The sequence below is a fragment of the Macaca fascicularis genome, chromosome 1 (genome assembly GCF_037993035.2).
Source record: "Macaca fascicularis isolate 582-1 chromosome 1, T2T-MFA8v1.1".
Classification (NCBI taxonomy): domain Eukaryota; kingdom Metazoa; phylum Chordata; class Mammalia; order Primates; family Cercopithecidae; genus Macaca; species Macaca fascicularis.
Window position 1 is genome coordinate 156,763,574 of NC_088375.1, and position 21,902 is coordinate 156,785,475.

Consider the following 21,902-nt stretch of genomic DNA (forward strand, 5'->3'; position numbering starts at 1 on the left):
TCACTGTTTTCTCTGCCTAGAAGGCCTTTCAGCTCCTTGTAAACTCATTTTTTTTTTCTTTAGCTTCTGAGACAGAGTCTTGCTCCGTCGCCCAGGCTGGAGTGCACTGGCACGATCTTGGCTTACTGCAGCTCCTACCTCCTGGGTTCAAGTGATTCTCTTGCCTCAGCCTCCTGAGTAGCTGGGATTACAGGTATGCACCACCATGCCTGGCTAATTTTTGTATTTTTAGTGGAGACATGGTTTCACCACGTCGGCCTGGCTGATCTCAAACTCCTGGCCTCAAGTGATCTACCTGCCTCGGCTTCCCAAAGTGCTGGGATTACAGGCATGCACCCAATGCCTGGCTAATTTTTGTATTTTTAGTAGACACAGGTTTCACCATGTTGGTCAGGCTAGTCTTAAACTCCTGACTTCACAATCCGCCCGCCTCAGCTTCCCAAAGTGCTGGGATTACAGGAGTGAGCCACCATGCCTGGCCGATATCTATATCTATATATTTTTTTGAGACAGAGTCTCCTTCTGTCACCCAGGCTGGAGTACAGAGGCATGATCTCGGCTCACTGCCACCTCCACCTCCCAGGTTCAAGCAATTCTCATTCCTTAGCCTCCCGAGTAGTTGGGATTACAGGCGTGAGCCACTACACCCAGCTAATTTTTGTATTTTCAGTAGAGACGAGGTTTTGCCATGTTGGCTAGGTTGGTCTCGAACTCCTGACCTCAGGTGATCCGCCCGCCTCAGCCTCCCAAAGTGCTGGGATTACAGGGATGAGCCACCACATCCGGACCTATATTTATTTCTATATGTGTATCTACATATATATTCTAAACTGTGAACTCACACTGACAGCTCCAATTCCAATCCCAGCTTTTTATACCTCCCTTCTCTCACAGGGAAAAGCTGGCTCTGATTTTTCTCAGTATACTTATTTGTTCAGTCCTGTGTATACAGTCAATTCCCCAGCCCTACTGAGCTGCTGCTGTTGTACCACCCAAAGCTGTCCTTGCATAGGCCACCATTCCTGCCCTGCTAGGGGTCTGCCAGTGACTTTTGGAGAGAAGGGAGAGAGGGAACAAGGGAAGGAGGACAGGAGGGAAGGAAGCAAGGAGCCAACAACAGCAAAAAAGGCTTGTTAGAAAACAATTTACAACTACTGCCCCAATGTATAAGGAGTGTGGTTTATGACTTTGTCAGAAAAAAAGATGTCCCACAACCATACAAGTGGCTTTACTGTATTTAACAAGGACAATGAAACAGTAGTCTCAACTCATGTAAAATTACATGCAAATAACTAAGAAAAATAAATATCACAAAAAACTTGAACTTACCCCTCTAGCAGCAAGTTCCATTTCAGTACTACCCCAGTGATCGGTCTGCTCTAAAAAATAGATCATTTCATCAAAAACATCTTCAAACTTCTTTGGATTCTGAAGAAGAAAACACATTTTAACCCTAAACTCAACTTTATAACAAGCTACAAAGAAAGTTACTCTTCAAGAAAGTCTGGTGGATCTTAATTCTACTAGGTAACTGAACTAAAATACATTTTAAAGGTATGCCACATTTATCTGGTTTACTACTTTGCTGTTGCAACATTTTGCAGAAGCCAAGATAAAGAATGTCAGTAAAATGTCACAAGCAAACTATTTATTACTCAAATATGTATGCCTATTTTGGTCTGTCCTTAAAATGAAAATCTGGTTATAGCAGACATTATGTGAGGCTTTTGTTGCAGTTCTGCTTCTTTTGGAGGAACCCTAGTTCAAATCACTGAGTTTATCTGTCATGAGAAGGCCAAGAAAGCAACACAAGACTTACATTGGGAATCGCATGTATTAATAGTATCATCTTACATATACTTAGCATTTTATGCTTCTTAACACTTTATTCTTTAAGTTGCTTTCCCATTTATAATTTATTTAATCATCCTAAAAACCCTCTGAAATGAAGTAATATAAATGTAATTCTATTATATAAATGAAAGAATTAAAGTTCAAAGGGATTGAGTCTGAAAGCTAGGTGTGCAAATGGCTCAAGGAAGGCCTGTTTTGTTTTCTCATCATCTGGACAAACCTTGCATAAAGTAAGGTGGTTCCTTACAGTCTGAATGAAGTTCTTGTCATTGCTTCTGCCTCATTCTACTACATGAAGATGAGGCAGTTCAATTTATATTGTACTGAGACCTACACTATTTCCTGTAACCCTCTTCCTGAACAGGATTGAGGGAATAAAAGAGGAGGCATTAGTAATAACAATAGTGATGGCTATCGCAGCAGCTCTAATGATAATTCTCACCATGACATTTACAGACTTTATGGCAAATTGGAAATAATTTATGAGAAACAACTTGGCTGAAATAGTGTGGACTTTATAGATAGTTCAACCCGAGCATAACTTAATGCCCTTTGGGTTATTTATTTCTAAAATGGGAAACTTTGCAACTATCCACAAAAACTTTTTCTTCTATCAAAAATGTAACGTCTTAACATTCAGTTCAAAGGGTAAAAACAACTTTTGTAAATGGTAAAAACTTGCCAAAAGAACAAGTTTACCTTTCGTGCTTTCACAATTAAAGCTGATAAAATTTTCCTTCCACTCTCAGCGAGGAATATCCTGTTGGCTGACTCTGAAAGAATTACCTGAAAAAATATTCATCCCCAAAGAAAAAAGAGACCTATAATGAATGTGAATGGACATTCAACTTAATAGCACAAATCATCCTAAAACAGTGCACCGCATGTGGTGCTATTTCAACAGGCAGCTCACAGAGAAAGTCCTCATTTCCTAAAATAAAAAGAACTATTGAAACTATCTATAGCCAAAAGATTAAAGGGAGTTAAATTTGAATTTAAATTCTGTTCAACATAATATTACAAAGTCTCAAATAAATTTCCTATAGCCCCAAAACATAAGAAAACAAATATATTTTTACTTTCTTTTTAGAAAATCAATTTTATAATGGACTCAAATCTCAAATACATACTAATTAATAATAAGAAAGAGGGTTTTTATTTTAAGCAGCTATTTTTACACTCCTGAAGTATCAAAATATCCTGTTTTGACAAAGTGTGGTGGGCCTGGGAAGTCGTGGGAGAGGATAATGAAATATGGAAACAAATGAAGGCAAGTAGTGGGGAGGAAAAATAAGTTTAGTGGACTTTATGTTTGTCATTAGGAACAGGGATAATCAAGAGCAAAGAGCTGTCCTGTTTAGTTGCACTGGACTCTACAGCATGAGGGTAGGGATGAGTGGCTGGGTGAAGTCACTTAATGTTAAAAAAATACCTGAAAAGCCTGTCGAATACAGTGAAGTTTGGCAAGAAAATCACTGTCTCCTAGGCACTCCAACATTTCAGTTCTATGTAATAAACAGGGGAGACAATTGTTAAACTACATTCAAGATCAAGCCTACTATAAATTTGGATTCAAACAAGGCTTAACCTCAGGACCTTAATATAAAACATGTTTTTTCAATACTGACAGAACATGTAAAAACAATTTTTTCTTTACTTGGACCTAAAAACATATTTTCTCCTATTCTCATAAGCATTTTTAATAAGTACCACACAAACACCTTAATATCCTTCATAAACATAAACAAAACTGAAATGGTACCTCAGTACTCTGGAGTAAATTTTTCCTTCTTCAACTAAATGCATGGCTTCCTCGTAAAATGGGCAGTGACAAAGGGACTCCAGGCTGTAGGTATGCCGTACTTCTCTGTGTTCTGCAAGCTAAGAGCACAGTGGGTTAGAACAGAATACAGGTGCTAGGTGTAGTGGCTCATGCCTGTAATTGCAATACTTTTTGGGAGGATCACTTGAACCCAGGAATTTGAAACCAGCCTGGGTAACATGGTAAGACCCTGTCTCTACAAAAATTTTTAAAAAGTAGTCAGGTGTGGAGACAAGCACCTGTGGTCCTAGCTATCCAGGAGGTTGAGGTGGGGGGATCACTTGAGTACAGGAGGTTGAAGTTGCAGTGAGCTGTGATTGTATCACTGCATTCCAGGCTCGTTGGCAAAGCCAGACCCTGTCTCAAAAACAACAAAACAAAACAAAAACCCAGAAAACCAAAAAGCAGAATACACTGATATAAGATAAACTATAAAAGAAAGAAAATAGGATTTTGCTAACATCAATACAATAAATTTGATTAAACCATAAAAACCATTTAATAGGATTTTATAGCTAATAAAATCTGAATTCATTTTATTTCAAAATTCAGTTGTTAAAAAGAGTAAAACTTTTAACAAGCTAGTTCATTCTGAATCCAATTACTTAAATCCACAGAACATACAGAAAAGCAAAATTATATCTCTTTTTTTTTGAGACAGGGTCTCACTCTGTCACCCAGGCTGGAGTACAGTGGCAGGATCTTGGCTCACTGCAGCCTCCACCTCCCAGGTTCAATCCTGCCTCAGCCTCCAGAGTAGTTGGGATTACAGGTGCACGCCACCACATCCATCTAATTTTTTTTTTTTTTTTTTTTTTTTGAGACGGAGTCTCACTCTGTCCCCCTTGCTGGAGTGCAGTGGCCGGATCTCAGCTCACTGCAAGCTCCGCCTCCCGGGTTCAGGCCATTCTCCTGCCTCAGCCTCCCGAGTAGCAGGGACTACAGGCGCCCGCCACCTCGCCCGGCTAGTTTTTTTGTATTTTTTAGTAGAGACGGGGTTTCACTGTGTTAGCCAGGATGGTCTCGATCTCCTGACCTCGTGATCCACCCGTCTCGGCCTCCCAAAGTGCTGGGATTACAGGCTTGAGCCACCGCGCCTGGCCCCATCTAATTTTTATATTTTAGTAGAGATGGGGTTTTGCCATGTTGGCCAGGCTGGTCTTGAACTGGCCTCAAGCGATCCGCCTGCCTCAGCCTCCCAAAGTGCTGGGATTCAGGCGTGAGCCACCATGTCTGATCAGCAATACTATATCTTATAGTTCACCAATAAGAACAACCGAGGAATCATTTTTTAAAAAGAGGAGAATTTCATCATCCACAGAGTACTTACAAGTATTATAACCTATGATTATAATGAAGCAAAACTTAGTACAAAAACAACAAAATAAGCTCAATGTTGCTATTCTAAGAAATATTTCCTTTTATGTAGCTTTGATTAACTTTTGCATAACTGAAAGACAGTCGTGCTTTTGGCTAGCAGAACTCTACAAATGAAATTCCAATCTTCTGAAAGCTCATTAAAAAACAATTGGAAACACTATAGGGTAGCCAGCTAAGCAAAAAACAAACAAACAAACAAAAAAAAACCCAGAAAACTTCTAGAGCGTTTTGTTTGGAAGAGACAGGATCTCGCTCTGTCACCCAAGCTGTAGTGCAGTGGCACTATCATAACTCTGCAGCCTCAAACTCCTGGGCTCAAGTGATCCTCTTGCCTCTGCCTCCCAAGTAGCTGGGCTACAGGTACGCACCACCACATCCTCTAAAAAAATTAGAGGGGGCCAGGTGCGGTGACTCATGCCCGTAATCCCAGCACTTTCCAGCACTTTGGGAGGCTGGAGCAGGCGGATCACCTGAGGTCAGGAGTTCAAGACCAGCCTGGGCAACAAGCGTGAAACTCCAAGACTAAATAAATAAATAAATAAATAAACACAAGTTACAAAGCAAAAACAAAAAAACCAAAGTACACAGGCAACAAAGAGCACAATGAATGTAATAGTACCTGACATTTCAATACTAAAAACTGAAATTATATCAAGCACTCTCTCAGACCACAGTGGAATAAAACTGGAAATCAACTCCAAAAGGGACCTTCAAAACTATGCAGATACATAGAAATCAAATAACCTGCTTCTGAATGAGCACTGGGTCAAAAACAAAATCATGATGGAAATTTAAAAATTCTTCCAACTGAATGACAAAAATGATACAAAGTATCAAAACCTCCGGAATACAGCTAAGGCGGTGCTAAGAGGAAAGTTCATAGGCCTAAACGCCTACATCAAAAAGTCTGAAAGCACAAACAGACAATCTAAGGTCATACCTCAAGCAACTAGAGAAACAAGAACAAACCAAACCCAAACCCAGAAGAAGAAAGGAAATAACCAAGATCAGTTATTAAAATAAACCAATTTTCAATTTTATAAATATAATTGAAACCAAAAAACCAATACAAAAGATAAATGAAACAAAAAGCTGGCCCTTTGAAAACACAAATAAAATTGATAGACCTTTAGCAAGATTAACCAAGAAAAGAAGAGAGAAAACCCCAATAACCTCACTAAGAAAAGAAACAGGAGATATTACAACTGACACCACTGAAATACAAAAGATCATTCAAGGTTACTATGAACACCTTTATGCACATAAACTAAAAAACCCAGAAGAGATGATAAATTCCTGGAAAAATATAATCTTCCGATCTTAAATCTTAAGAATTAGATACCTTGATCAGACCAATAACAAGCAGCAAGACGTAATTTAAAAATTACTGATAAAAAAAAGTGCAGGACCAGACGGATTCACAGGAGAATTCTACCAGACATTCAAAGAAGAATCGGTACCAATCATTTTGATACTACTCCCCAGGATAGAGAAAGAAGGAACCCTCCCTAATTCAGCATCACCCTAATCCCAAAACCAGAAAAGGACATAACCAAAAAACAAAACTACAGACCGATATCCTTGATGAACATAGATGCTAAAATCCTTAACAAAATACTAGCTAATTGAATCCAACAACATATCAAAAAGATAATCCACTATGATCAAGTGGGTTTCATACCAGGGATGCAGGGATGGCTTAACATACAGAAGTCAATAAATGTGACACACCACATAAACAGAATTAAAAACAAAAATCACATGATCACCTCAATAGATGCAGAAAAAGCATTTGACAAAATCCAGCATCCCTTTATGATTAGAACTCTCAGCAAAATTGGCATACAAGGGACATACCTTAATGTAATGAAAGCCATCTATGACAAACCCACAGCCAACATAATACAGAATGAGGAAAAGTTGAAAGCATTCCCTCTGAGAATGGGAACAAGACAAGGATGCCCACTCTCACCACTCCTCTTCAACACAGAACTGGAAGTTCTAGCCAGAGCAATCGGACAAGAGAAAGAAATAAAGGGCATCCAAATCAGTAAAGACGAAGTTAAACTGTCACTGTTTGCTGACAATATGATTGTTTACCTTGAAAACCCTAAGACAACTCTAGAAAGCTCCTAGAACTGATAAAAGAATTCAGCAGTTTCCAGATACAAGATTAATGTACACAAATCAGTAGCTCTTCTATATACCAACAAGTGACCAAGCAGAGAATCAAATCAAGAACTCAACCCCTTTTACAACAGCTACAAAACAAAAATAAAATAATTAGGAATATACTTAACCAAGGAGTCGAAAGACCTCTACAAGGAAAACTACAAAACACTGCTGAAAGAAATCACAGACAACCCAAACAAATGGAAATACATCCCATGCTCAAGGATGGGTAGAATCTATATTGTGAAAATGACCATACTGCCAAAAGCAATCTACAAATTCAATGCAATCCCCATCAGAATACCACCATCATTCTTCACAGAATTAGAAAAAACACTTCTAAAATTCATATGAAACCAAAAAAGAGCCTGCACAGCCAAAGCAAGACTAAGCAAAAAGAATACTGGAGGCATCACACAACCTGATTTCAAACTATACTATAAGGCCACAGTCACCAAAACAGTGTGGTACTGGTATAAAAATAGGCACATAGACCAATGGAACAGAAAAGAGAGAACACATAAATAAACCCAAACAGTTCAGCCAACTGATCTTTGACAAAACAAACAAAAACACAAAATGGGGAAAGGACACCCTTTTCAACAAACAGTGTTGGGATAATTGGCTAGCCACATGTAGGAGAATGAAACTGGATCCTCATCTCTCACCTTATACAAAAATCAACTCAAGATGGATTAAGGACTTAAACCTAAGACCTGAAACTACAAAAATTCTAGAAGATAACATTGGAAAAACCCTTCCAGACATTGGCTTAGGCAAGGATTTCATGACCAAGAACCCAAAAGCAAATGCAATAAAAACAAAGAAATAGCTAGGACCTAATTAAACAAAAGAGCTTTTGCATGGCAAAAGGAACAGTTGACAAAGTAAACAGACAACTCACAGAGTGGGAGAAAATTTTCACAATCTCTACATCTGACAAAGGACTAATATCTAGAATCTACAATGAACTCAAATCAGAAAAAAACAATTCCATCAAAAAGTGGGCTAAGGACATGAATAGACAATTCTCAAAAGAAGATATACAAATGGCCAATGAACATATGAAAAAAATGCTCAACATCGCTAATGATCAGGGAAATGCAAATCAAAACCACAATGCAATATCTACTTTACTCCTGCAAGAATGGCCATAATCAAAAAATAAAAAAACAGTAGATGTTGGTGTGGATGCGGTGATCAGGGAACACTTCTACACTGCTGGTGGGAATGTAAACTAGTACAGCCACTATGGAAAACAGTGTGGAGATTCCTTAAAGAACTAAAAGTAGAACTACCATTTGATCCAGCAATCCCATTACTGGGTATCTACCTAGAGGAGAAGAAGTCATTATTCAAAAAAGGTACTTGCACATGCATGTTTATAGCAACACAGTTCACAATCGCAAAATTGTGAATCAAAATTGTAGAACCAACCCAAATGCCCATCGATTGACAAGTGGATAAAGAAACTGTGGTATGTATAGATGAAGGAATACTGTGCAGCCATAAAAAGGAATGAATTAACAGCATCTGCAGTGACCGGGATGAGACTGGAGACTATTATTCTAAGTGAAGTAACTCAGGAATGGAAAACCAAACATCATATGTTCTCACTGATACGTGGGAGCTAAGCTATGAGGACGCAAAGGCAAAAGAATGATACAATGGACTTTGGGGAATGGTGGGAGGGGGGTGAGGGATAGAAGACTACAAATATGGTGCAGTAATGGTGCAGTATATACTGCTCAGGTGATAGGTGCACCAAAGTCTCACAAATCACCACTAAAGAACTTATGTAACCACATACTACCTGTATCCCAATAACTTATGGAAAAATAAAACAAAATAAGAAATAATCCTGACACCTCCATATTCTAGGAAAAAAACTTCATCCCCAACTTTCACACTAACTGGTTGAATCTCTCCAGTCTTTCCTTTAGAGCCTGATCCAACAGCAACAGCTATTACTGCTGCTTGCAATACTTTTCCTTGAGATTTTTCTGGAAGCATAATGCCTCCGTTGTGTGTGTGTGTGTGGGTTTTTCTGTTTTTGTCAGGTCACCCAGGCAGCAGTGCAGTGGCACAATCATGGTTCATTGCAGCCTTGACTTCCCAGGCTCAAGTGATCCTCCCGCCCATTTTTAAATTTCACAGTGCCTGACCATAATGCCTCCTTTGGTTGTAGTTTCTACAGCACACCTTTCAACCAATACTTGGTCAGGGTGGAAGAAACTTCCAAATGCTTGTCCTGCCATGACTCCTGACACTACAGCTTGTACTCTGCTCTCACACCCCAAAATTTTTTTTTATTAAAAAGAAAGAGAGCAAATTAAAAATCCACAGAACTCACTGCTCTTATGGAGATTCAGCCATTTTACTTGATTCAGTGTTCTCTGAATTTTTGCAAGTCTTTCATCCATTTTCACTATTCTGAAAATTTTGTTTTTGACATTTTTTGCTTTGTGGAGGAGACTTTTGAATGTCTACTCTATAATTCTAGAAGTAACTCTCAAGGCTTTGGTTTTGGTATTTCACATGCAGCCAGTGCTGTGCTAATGCTTTCATTTGATTTATTTAATCCTTACAAAAGCTCATAAAGTAAGTACTATTATTCAAATTGTGCCGGGTGCAATGGCTCACACCTGTCATCCCAGCACTTTGGGAGGCCAAGGCAGGCGGATCACTTGAGGTCAGGAGTTGGAGACCAGCCTGGCCAGCGTGGCGAAGCCCCACCTCTACTAAAAATATAAAAATCAGCCAGGTGTGGTGACGCATGCCTGTAATCCCAGCTACTTGGGAGGCTGAGGCAGAAGAATCACTTTAACCCAGGAGGTGGAGATTGCAGTGAGTCAAGATCGTACCACTGCACTCCAGCTTAGGAGACAGTGAGATTCTCTCTCTCAAACAAAGAAATAAATAAATAATCCACATTTTACAGACGAAGAAACGGAGATTAAATTAGCAGGAACTTACCCCAAATCCCACAACTAAATGATAAAATTTAAACCCAGGCACATTATTAAGCACCAAATTATACCCTTTCAGCCTTATCCAAAGAGCCAAGAGATAAGAAGTTTCAGCATCAGCAATATTTATAATGTATAAATATGTCCATTAGGCCAGATGCAAAAAAAAAAGGTATGAAGAGATGACAGTATCTCACGGTATATATTCTCTAAGTAACATTTTCCCTCATATTTTAAGGAATATATGTTATGCTAAAAGGCAAAGTCTTCTTGAGGCTAAGAAAAACTAAACAGCTTTTTAAAAATAACTTAGAATGAAAATTCTTTAGATATTAAACCGTTTTAAATGTCTGTACCACTGTCAAAACAAATAGGACCCACATATACCTACTATTAGTATTCTCTATTCTCTATTCAAAAAAATTCCTAAGAAGTAAACTGGGGGCCAGGTGAGGTGGCTCACACCTGTAATCCCAGCACTTTCGGAGGCTGATGTGGGCAGATCACTTGAGGTTCGAGACCAGTCTGGCTATCATGGCGAAACCCTATCTCTACTAAAAATACAAAAATTAGCCGGGTATGGTGGCACATGCCTGTAATCCCAGCTACTTGGGAGGCTGAGGCAGAAGAATCACTTGAACCTGGGAGGTAGAGGTTGCAAGGTTGCAGTGAGCTGAGATCACACCACTACACTCCAACCTGGGTGACAGAGTAAGACTCTGTCTCAAAAAAAAAAAAAAAACAACTAAACTGGGCTCCAATTAAACCCTCTACATGAAATAATTTCTAATAATAATAAAAAGACAATCCAACAATGGGAGATTCCAGAGTTGAGTCTTGAATTATTGATCTACCTTGCTTATTTGTTGGTTTGGTTGAAATAATCGTCTAAAGAAGCCTCCTAAAATAGGACTGCAGCTGTGAGAATATATCATGTTGAAAATTTGATACTAGATACCATTATTAACTCTTAAGAGACAATTTCAGCTCAGAAACATTTATTTAAATCATTAAACTTTTTTAAGCAAAAAGAAACTCATTAAAACATTGGCTGAAATTCTCATTTCAGAATACATCATATAGGAAGAATTTTTCAACAAAATTCCCAAAAATGTTTTAACAGGTTTTAGAAAAAAATTAACATTTAAATAGAGCTGAGAAGTTATTTCAGAAGCAGCAGTCAATAATGCAGTTAATTGCAGCTATGGAACATGCAATTTACTATTAAAAGGGGGTCCTTTTTTTTACTAGCTGAAATGAAATTTCCCATATATTTTGAAATTATTCTTCTCCCAAAAGGCTACATTTTAAAAACTAATTTTAATATTTTCAAAAAGAAAATACTATATTTGTTCACACTAAATCATCATCCTACCTTTTTAGTTATCTCCCATATTTCCCAATATTTCCCAAATATTATGGTCATATACCATAAATATGACCATAAAAGAAATCAAACAAGGCCGGGCACAGTGGCTCATGCCTGTAATCCTAGCACTTTGGGAGGCCGAGGTGGGTGGATCATCTGAGGGTCAGGAGTTCGAGAGCAGCCTGGCCAATATGGCAAAACCCCGTCTCTACTAAAAATAACAAAAATTAGCTGGGTGTGGTGGCAGGTGCCTATAATTCCAGCTACTTGGGAGGCTGAGGCAGGAGAATCACTTGAACCCAGGAGGTAGAGGTTGCAGTGAGCCAAGACCGTGCCATTGCACTCCAGCCTGGGCGACAAGAGCAAAACTCCGTCTCAAAAAAAAAAAAAAAAAAAGAAAGAAAGAAAAAAAGAAATCAAACAAGTCAACAACAACAGCCAACAATAAAAACAGATAAATAGGTAACTCCTACATCTCAACCAGTGAAAACTGTGCTTGGGGATTAGCTACAGATTTCAAACATCCTAAATTACTTTTCTTGGGCCCCATGAGGTACAAGATGGACTGAGCCTTATCCTCCTTGGCATGTAATTACTATGTTAAATTTGAAGTAATATTTTTTAAAAGCCTTAATCCAGACCAGGTCCTCTGAATGACCGTGAATGAAAATGTCTAAATCTCAAGATTAATACAAGTAGGGACATTAAATAGGCTAAGTTCTATTTTAATGTGGACCATTTTATACATGTTTACATTTTCCTTTGAAATCAATCACTTAAAATTATAAATAAGACTTACAATTAAAGAAAGCAGGTTGTTAGCAATCTGTATCCCTTAATAGAAAATAGGAACTTAAAATACCTGCCCTCCAAACTGGTCTTCAATGATTCTCTCACCCTGGTTACTCACACCGCATCCCACATTGAATAGGGCTAACCTGTGTAACCAACAGCACATTGTGGATATGACAGAATGAGATTTCTGAGGATAGGTCAAAACAGTCATCACTTCCACCTTGCCCTCTCTTGGGTTATTCCCTCTGCGGGAAGCCAGCTGCCATGCTGTAAAGATATTCAAATAGTCCTACAGAAAAGTCAATGTGGTGAGAAACTTAGGTCTTCTGTTAATGGATAGCACCAACTTTCCTATGTTGGGAACAGATCTTTCAGCCCCAGTCAAGCCTTCATATATATATATATATACACACACATATATATATATGTATATATATATATTTTTGAGAGAGACAGAGTCTCACTCTGTTGCCCAGGCTGGAGTACAGTGGCACAATCTCGGCTTACTGCAACCTCCGCCTCCCATGTTCAAGCGATTCTCCTGCCTCAGCCTCCTAAGTAGTTGGGATTACAGGCGCGTGCCACCATACTGGCTAATTTTTGTATTTTTAGCAGAGACTGGGTTTCACCATGTTGGCCAGGCTGGTCTAGAACTCCTGACCTCAGGTGATCTGCCCATCTCAGTCTCCCAAAGTGCTGGGATTACAGGCGTGAGCCACCATGGGCGGCCATGCCTTCATACTTTCATAGAAGAAAAATTTTAAATGATAGATATAGCCCTCCCCGCCTTTTCAGGTTATAAGTATCCTAAATATTCATCTTTGTTGCTTTGTATATTATTATTGGTGTATTTTTAAAGCATATCACTATTTTTTATTTTCATTTAAGCCAACTATGCTGTAAGCTATTTAGACAAGATGATCCACATTTTATACTTTAATACAAATTTCAGAACATAAAGTATATTTTCTATTGTTCAAATCCATTTTATCTGAAATACAATATTTATAAAATAATATTTTATCTGAAATACAGTATTTCCTGCAACAAAACCAACATTATTAGAAGAGTTCAATTATTTATTAAAAACAATTTTTTTTAGAGACAGAGTCCTGCTCTGTTGCCCAGGTTGGAGTGCAGTGGTATGATCATAGCTCACTGTAACATCAAATTCCTAGGCTCAAATGATCTTCCTGCCTCAGCCTCTCAAGCAGCTGGGACTACAAGCATGAACCACCATGCCAGGCCTTTTGTTTTTTAAATAGAGACAAGGTCTCATTATCCTGCCTAGGCTGGTCTTGTATGTCTGGCCTCAAGTGATCCTTCTGCCTCGCCTCCCAAAATGTTTGTATTACAGGCATGAGCTACCACATCTGGCCAAAATTATTTTTTAATGGTTGTAGTGAAGCCAATTTTCCTCATTATGTACCCACAGGGAATTAGTACACTCTTGCAGTTCTTGAATACAACAAAGAATATGGTATTGATAAGTACACACTATATATAAATTCAGCCAAACATTCACATCCAAGCATCCAAGATGTAAGACTTTTGGTTTTAACCTAAAATTTTGAAAATAAATTTTAAAATGCCCTCCAAACTACTGGCAACACACTCCTTTATGGTTTTACACAGCAGGTTCCAGGAATTACAGTTTTCTGGGCTTCCTTAAATCTTTCTCTTGGGGTAGCCATCAATCATCTTCTTTCTCAATATAGCTCTTTGCATTAACCTGCGCCATCTGCCTGGCCAAGTACCTATCTCTAGCTGACATTACAGTTTCTTCGTTGTTCCTCTTTGCAAACTTGCTCACTGCCTCAGGTGGTCTCTCTTGTTCTTTACCCTTCTCTTCTTGCCTTTCCTCTGTGAGTCTCTGTTTTGCTCCCAGTGATTATTAAGAATTAGCGGGTTTCTCCTGGTTTACTTCTTTGTCCTTTGCCATGTTTCTCATTTTGTTGGATCTTTCTTGGTCAAGAAATTTATCCTTTGCCCTAGAACTTGGGCTGCTTTCCTTTCTGTCTCAATTTCTTTCCGAAGACTGAACACTTACTTCTCATTTTTCTCTATCTCTGTATTTACCATTATTTTCATATCTTTCCTTCCTTACTTTCATATGCTCTTCCTTTGCTTTGCTTTTCTCTTCCTTCTCTCCTTTCTCACTGTGTCGGTTCTGACCATTTTGTTGTCTCTTTCTTGTTCTCTTTGGGAATATTTCTCCCTGTCTTTCTCCCTTTTCCACACTCTGTCACTTCTTTCTCTTTGGTCTCTCATCCTTGGTTTATCTTCCTGTTCATGCCTCTTCCAATGGGAATCTCTGTGACTGGCCTCCTGTGCCTATGAGAATCCCTTCCTTTCTGGTAATCACAGTCTGTAATGGTTCTCCTGGTCTCTGGATTGCTTCTGTTGGTGCTGATCTTCCCTTTTCACGTGTCCTCTCGACGTTCGTGATCCTTTCATGTGGTGTCTGGCACTGTGCCCTCTTTCTTCACTAGCTGACTGAGAGTGGTTTTGATTCCTGTGGTGCTTGGGGGTCATTCTCAGGGGTCTCTACGACCTTTTCCCTTCTGCAGTTCACTCTAGTTTCTTCTATTTCATCATCCTCACTGCTCTTAGCATCAAAGTCACTGTCTGCATCTGAGTTTTCCTCTACTTTCACATCAGTTTGAAGAATGCATTTCTTTTGTGGTACTCTGGTTTTTGAACTTACTTCATCGGAGTAGCCCCTTGATTTCTCTTCCTTTATACCAGATCTGGCTTCACAAAAGCTGCATTTAGGTACTTCCTCTTCACCAACTGCTTGATTTAATAAGTGCCTATAAAATCCACTGAGATCTTTCTGCTTGATTACATCCAAACATGCTTCCAGGGCAACTGCCCCCTTTTCTCTTTCTTCTTCTTCAGCTCTCTCTCGCAGTTTTTTCTTATATGCAGATGTCACAAATACCTCTTTATCATCAAATTCTCCCTTTTCCATTTCTCGTTCTCTCTGTATTTTCTCTTCCATTCTTTTTTCCTGTTCCTTTTTTCTGATCTCAACTGCTTTTAGCAAGTTGTGAATATACTTGGGCTTTCAGTCTTTCCCCAAAAGCAATTTGGGGTTGTTTTCCTCCTGTTTTTTCTGCATTTCATCATAAATACTGTCATATTCATACACAGTAGCATCTTCTTCAAGGGCCTTCTGGATTCCAGTTTGGTCTGTTTCACAGCCTGCTATTCTCAGCAGCTTCCCTCTGAAGGCTTCCACTCATGGAGGTCTCATCATCATCATCAGAATAATTCCCAAACACTGATGATTTTTGCAAAATAGGATGCAACTGCTGTGTTTTCTTTGGCAAAATAAGCCCATACTGCCTGCCCAGAATCACCATCTTGCTCCCGTGATGGCTGAAAGTGGCCCTATTATTGGTGTAGTTTTTGGATTGCTATAAATAAGTGTTGTCAAATCAGAGAGGTGTGTATAGCAAAAGCTTTCCAAGGTTCCATTTAGAGTACAAGTAGAGGTATCTAAAAAATTTATTTTATTTTATTTTATTTTACTTTATTTTATTTTATTTATTTATTTATTTTTTGAGACGGAGTCTGGCTCTGTCGCCCAGGCTGGATTGCAGTGGCACGATCTCGGCTCACTGCAAGCTCCGCCTCTGGGTTCACGCCATTCTCCTGCCTCAGCCTCCCGAGTAGCTGGGACTACAGGCGCCCGCCACCGCGCCCGGCTAACTTTCTGTATTTTTTTAGTAGAGACGGGGTTTCACCGTGTTCGCCAGGATGGTCTCGATCTCCTGAGCTCGTGATCTGCCTGCCTCAGCCTCCCAAAGTGCTGGGATTACAGGCGCGAGCCACTGCGCCCGGCCTTTAATTTTATTTTTTGAGACAGAGTCTCGCTCTGTTGCCCAGGCTGGAGTGCAGTGGCGCGATCTCGGCTCACTACAAGCTCCACCTCCCGGGTTCACGCCATTCTCCTGTCTCAGCCTCCTGAGTAGCTGGGACCACAGGTGACCGCCGCCACGCCAGGCTAATTTTTTGTATTTTTAGCAGAGACGGGGTTTCACCATGTTAGCCAGGATGGTCTCAATCTCCTGACCTCGTGATCTGCCTGCCTCGGCCTCCCAAAGAGCTGGGATTACAGGTGTGAGCCACCGTGCCTGGCAGAGGTATCTGAATTATAAAAAATAAAATTTTCAGCCAGACACAGTGGCTCAAGCCTATAATCCCAGCACTTTGGGAGGCCGACGTGGTAGGATTGCTTGAGCTCAGGAGTTTGAGAGCAGCCTGGACAATATGGCAAAACCCCATCTCTATTTAAAAAAATTAAGAGAAGCCTATGATTTCTCTATTAAACACATATACACAATTGCAGAGTGGTAATTCTTTAAAAAATGGAATCAGCCGGGCGAGGTGGCTCACGCCTGTAATCCCAGCACTTTGGGAGGCTGAGGCGGGCGGATCACGAGGTCAGGAGATCGAGACCATCCTGGCGAACACGGTGAAACCCCGTCTCCACTAAAAATACAAAAAAATTAGCCAGGCGTGGTGGCGGGCGCCTGTAGTCCCAGGTACTCGGGAGGCTGAGGTAGGAGACTGGCGTGAACCCGGGAGGCGGCGGAGCATGCAGTGAGCCGAGATCGCGCCACTGCACTCCATCCAGCCTGGGTGACAGAACGAGACTCCGTCTCAAAAAAAAAAAAAAAAAAAAAAAAAAAAGGAATCTACAACTAAAAACTGCTCTCTGCAATATTAGTTTCTACCTATTAAATAAGAATCTCTTTAACAGATGGAAGGATTAGGAGTAAAATGTGAAGGTATCCTAATATCAAAAAGACTTTTCAGAACTTGAAAGAAAACATTATGCTAAGTGAAAGAAAGTCAAATACAACATATCACATGGTATGATTCCACTTACAAGAAATGTTCAGAATAAGGCAAATTCATAGAGTCAGAAGGTATTGGGTGCCAAGGGCTGGGGGGTAAAGGGAGATGGAGAGTGACTGCTATTGGGTAGGGGTTTTAGGGCAATAAAAATGTTCTGAAATTAGAAAGTACTGCTGGCTGCACAACTACATAAACATACTAAAAACCACTGAACTCTATAGTTTAAAAGGCTGAATTTTATGGCATATGAATTACTATCAAGAAAACTATATTAAAAAAAAAAAACAAACAAAAAACTCTTCATCCATGGTTCCAAACCAATGTTTGGCAACGCTTATAGAGGAAAATCTTCTTAATCACTTTCACAAATGATTGATCTAGTTTATAGAAAAACCTATACCAGAAATTGTTTTAATCTAACTAGGCAAGAAATCTTTCTGGTAATCCTGAAAACGTTTTTGAATGATGAAAAACTGTTTAACTTCCCAAAAGGTTCTGAATCTATTAACTTATTAACTTTCTTCATTAAAACAATTTTCCCTAATTTAACCTTAAGTGCTTGGCATATAGTTAAAAATAATTTAACAAACATTTCTTATAAAAGAATTTATCTTGGAACATTCACATTCTGAGACCATACATTTACACCATGGAAGCAGTCTTAGGATATTTCTTGAATAGTAAGTCCTTTTTGTGTATATTCATGCATTTCGTTTTCCACAAGTATTTAATAATTTTTATTAAATCTTATTAAACAATAAATTTAAAGTGAGTACAATGAACACTTAGCAAAATATTTTTTAAAGTTGCATATTAGAAAAAAAAACTTTAGAGCAATTAGGTATATTGTTCCTCACAATGGAAAAAAAGTGCAAAGTGAAGAGCAATTTTTCTCCTTACAAACCATCTAGGACATAGCATCTACAGAATAGAAAGATAAACATGTATGTAATGAACAGTAAAAGGAAGAGGAAACAGCTTTCCCATAGAACAAGTAAATATATTCTGTCTACTGCAAACTTATAAGTGGAAAATTTTTTTTTTTTTTTGAGACAGAGACTCGCTCTGTCACCCGGGCTGGAGTGCAGTGGCCGGATCTCAGCTCACTGCAAGCTCTGCCTCCCGGGTTTACGCTGCCTCAGCCTCCCAAGTAGCTGGGACTACAAGCGCCTGCCTAGTTTTTTTTTTGTATTTTTTTAGTAGAGATGGGGTTTCACCGTGTTAGCCAGGATGGTCTCGATCTCCTGACCTTGTGATCTGCCCATCTTGGCCTCCCGAAGTGCTGGGATTACAGGCTTGAGCCATCGCGCCTGGCGGAAAATTTTTTTTAATGTAAACAATTAGGAGATGATACTGTAAGTGATGGCTGAAATATACACATACAGAAAAACCTTGAGAGGACAAAAGAAATTATGAATCAGTACTGCTTTTAAAAAGGCAGATCCAAAGTTAAAGGTACAGGTATTGGAATATCTAAAGCTTCCAAACTAGAGATAAAATTCACATATCAGTTATAGATGTGTAATACTATTTTTGTGCATGTGTGTGTGAGACAGTCTCACTCTGTTGCCCAGGTTGGAATGCAGTGGTACGATCTTGGCACACGGCAACCTCCACCTCCCAGGTACAAGCGATTCTTGTGCCTCAGCCTCCTGAGTAGCTATGATTACAGACATGCACCATCATGCCCGGCTAATTTTTAAATTTTTAGTAGGGATGGGGTTTCACCATGTTGACCAGGCTGGTCTCAACCTCCTGACCTCAGGTGATCTGCACACGTTGGCCTCCCAAAGCTCTGGGATAACAGGAATAAGCCACTGTGCCTGGCCAGATGCATAATACTATTTCTATGAAAAAAGATCACCTAAAATTATAATATCCAAAATCTACTGTAAAAATGCAAATATTCTGATATAAAATTGGTCACATATAATTTTTAAAGCTGATTTAAGTACAAAAATAAAAACAAAAAGATGACCTCTTTGCAAGCAGTCTCTTTTGGTAAAAAATTTAAATCTCAGTGAAAAATAAATTACCCACATATTTATAATTCAGTAATCACTACTGTTTATTTATAGCTAGTCTTTTTTCCTCTGCCTATATACTTATATATCATGCATGTTTTTGTTTCCTTTTTACAAAATTATAATCATACAATCTATATAAAACTTTACATACTAATCTTTTCACTTAACATATGTTCCCATGACATTAAAATTATTGGAAACATGTTTATAGCTCTATAACATTTTTAATTACAGATGTGCCATAATCTGGCATTAGATTGTTTTCCATTTTTCATTGTTATTAAAATGCCACAGTGAATGTGTGTGTGTGTGTGTATATACATATCTATCTATCTTATCTATCTATATATATATTTTTTATTTTATTTTTTTGAAACAGGGTCTTGCTCTGTCACCCAGGCTGGAATGTAGTGCCACAATCATGGCCCACTGCAGTCTTGACCTCTTGGGCTTAAGGGATCCTCCCACCTCAGCCTCCTGAGTAACCAGAACTATAGGCTACTCACTACCACATCTGGTTAATTTTTAAAATTTTTTGTAGGGACAAGGTCTCACTATGTTGCCCAGGCTGGTCTCAAACTCCAGAGCTCAAGCAATCCTTCCACCTCAGCCTCCTGAAGTACTGGGACTACAGGTGTAAGCCACTGCACCTGGCCAACAGTGAATTGTTTTTAACATATAATCTTTGAATCTGATCACCTTCTTAGAACGAAAATCTAAAAGTATGATTTCTGAACTAAAGAAACTGAACATCTTTAAGACTCTTGATATAAGCTGAAAAATTGCTTTCCATTAACTTACTAGTTTCTATTCCTCCCCCATAATCTACAGTATATGAAAGTGCCCATCCAAATCACGTGTTTACAGGTCCATCTCCTTAAAGAGAGTGTAAGCTCCTGTAGGAGCTTATTTTCATGTTAGATTTATTCATTTTTGTATCCTGGTACCTACCACATGGTAGATGCTAAATAAACAGTGACCAAACTGAATTACAGTATAATGACAAGACTGTTGTTTCCACTAAAAAAGAAATAGAAATCCTCATTAGGAACACACATGTCCTACCTCTGCTGCTGAAGCAAAGGAATCCGTGGATGCGACGCTCAAGGTGTCTCGCAGGCCAAAGTCATCCACATTACCCTTCATGGTGATATCTGTATCTTTATCTTAAAAGTAAAAGGTGAAAAGTTCAGAAAGTGATATTCCACATCATTGTGGTACTTTGCATTCCATAGTTTGATTTTGATTTTTTTCCCCTATCTTTATTTAGACTACCAGTGTCAAAAGGAAAACAGTAAGTATCCAATGTTTAACTGAATCTGAAACTCTGCAAAGTAGGGGAGAGAGTGTTACAAAGCAAATATTCATTTTTAATTTAAGAAGGAATTAAGCTTAATTTTTTATTAAAAGGGCTTTTTAGTGCATAATAACCAGAGTTGGATTATCTACTATACATGGTAAAGTCAGCATATATCACAGCTAGTTTGCAACAGAGCAATTTATTTGCAAGTGGTCTTGCCCAAATTACAAGAACTTGTAGGTTCATTTAAATCAACTATATTATTAACATAAAATATCTGGCCTGTCACTTGTGATAAGCTGATCAATTAAAACAATTCACGGCCGGGTGCAGTGGCTCACACCTGTAATCCCAGCACTCTGGGAGGCTGAGGCAGGTGGATCACCTGAGGTCAGGAGTTCGAGACCAGCCTGGCCAACACGGCGAAACCCCATCTCTACTAAAAAAATACAAATATTAGCCTGTAGTCCCAGCTAGTTGGGAGGCTGAGGCACGAGAATTGGTTGAACCTGGGAGGTGGAGGTTGCAGTGAGCCAAGATCACACCACTGCACTCCAGCCAGGGGGACAGATCAAGACTCTATCTCAAAAAAACACCACCACCAAAAAACAAACAAACAAACAACAACAACAACAAAAAAAACAAGAAGGTATTTGTGACTTTTTCAGGCTTTAATGAGACCTACTTTAAAAACTGAACAGTTAAAAACAATCAGACCTAGGTCCTTGATGTTTACTCTGCTTACCTGAGGGTCAAATATAAATACCTCCCAAATTTTAAAAGGTTGAAAAAGTTCAAATTCTTTGGAAAGGGTTAATCTCACCCTATCAAGACAGGCTGTTAGCAATACTTGTCATTCGGAATGTGGGTATGAATATCCTCATGTACTATTATCAGGAATTTAATTGTTAACATTAAATTTTCAAACAAATACTTTCCTGCTTACGTATGTGACTAACATGGAGAAAACAAGTAATAAACTTCAAAATGTATCACAAGTATGAAAGAGCAAAGAAAAAAATATATATATTCTTATTTTGATTCTCAATCTGCTAAATTTGTCAGACACTATCTTCTTTAAAATGAAACCAGCTGGCTGAGGTGGCTCATGCCTGTAATCATCCCAGTGCTTTGGGAGGCTGACGCAGGAGGATCACTTGAGTCCAGGAGTTTTGAGACCAGCCTGGGAAACACAGTGAGACCTCGAAAAAAAAAAAAAAAGCCAGGTGTTGTGGCACATGCTCAGGAGGCTGAGGCAGGAAAACTGCTTGACTCCAGGAATTTGAGGCTGCAGTGAGCTATGACTGCACCACTGCACTCCAGCCTGGATGTCAGAGTGAGACCT

At 39.0% G+C, this 21,902-nt stretch overlaps 1 protein-coding gene and 1 pseudogene across 23 annotated transcripts in view; both read right to left on the minus strand.

Annotated features, from left to right (window-relative positions):
* MIGA1 (mitoguardin 1) overlaps positions 1-21,902 on the minus strand; it is a 96,525-nt gene that overhangs the window by 10,208 nt on the left and 64,415 nt on the right. For 15 of the 23 annotated variants that reach the window (XR_010582642.2, XR_012418466.1, XM_074003279.1 and 12 more), the window contains 5 exons: positions 20,323-20,423; positions 3,617-3,735; positions 3,287-3,359; positions 2,554-2,640; positions 1,330-1,428 (listed from right to left, as the gene is read on the minus strand). Coding sequence is in view for 15 of the 23 variants with exons in the window: in XM_074003279.1 (XP_073859380.1) it covers positions 1,330-1,428; positions 2,554-2,640; positions 3,287-3,359; positions 3,617-3,735; positions 20,323-20,423 (479 nt within the window). In the remaining 8 variants the exon portion in view is untranslated. The remainder of the gene's footprint in view (positions 1-1,329; positions 1,429-2,553; positions 2,641-3,286; positions 3,360-3,616; positions 3,736-20,322; positions 20,424-21,902) is intronic. The other 8 variants (XR_012418496.1, XR_012418497.1, XR_012418492.1 and 5 more) reach the window with 2 other exon arrangements.
* On the minus strand, positions 13,925-15,741 carry LOC141407811 (nuclear speckle splicing regulatory protein 1 pseudogene; annotated as a pseudogene).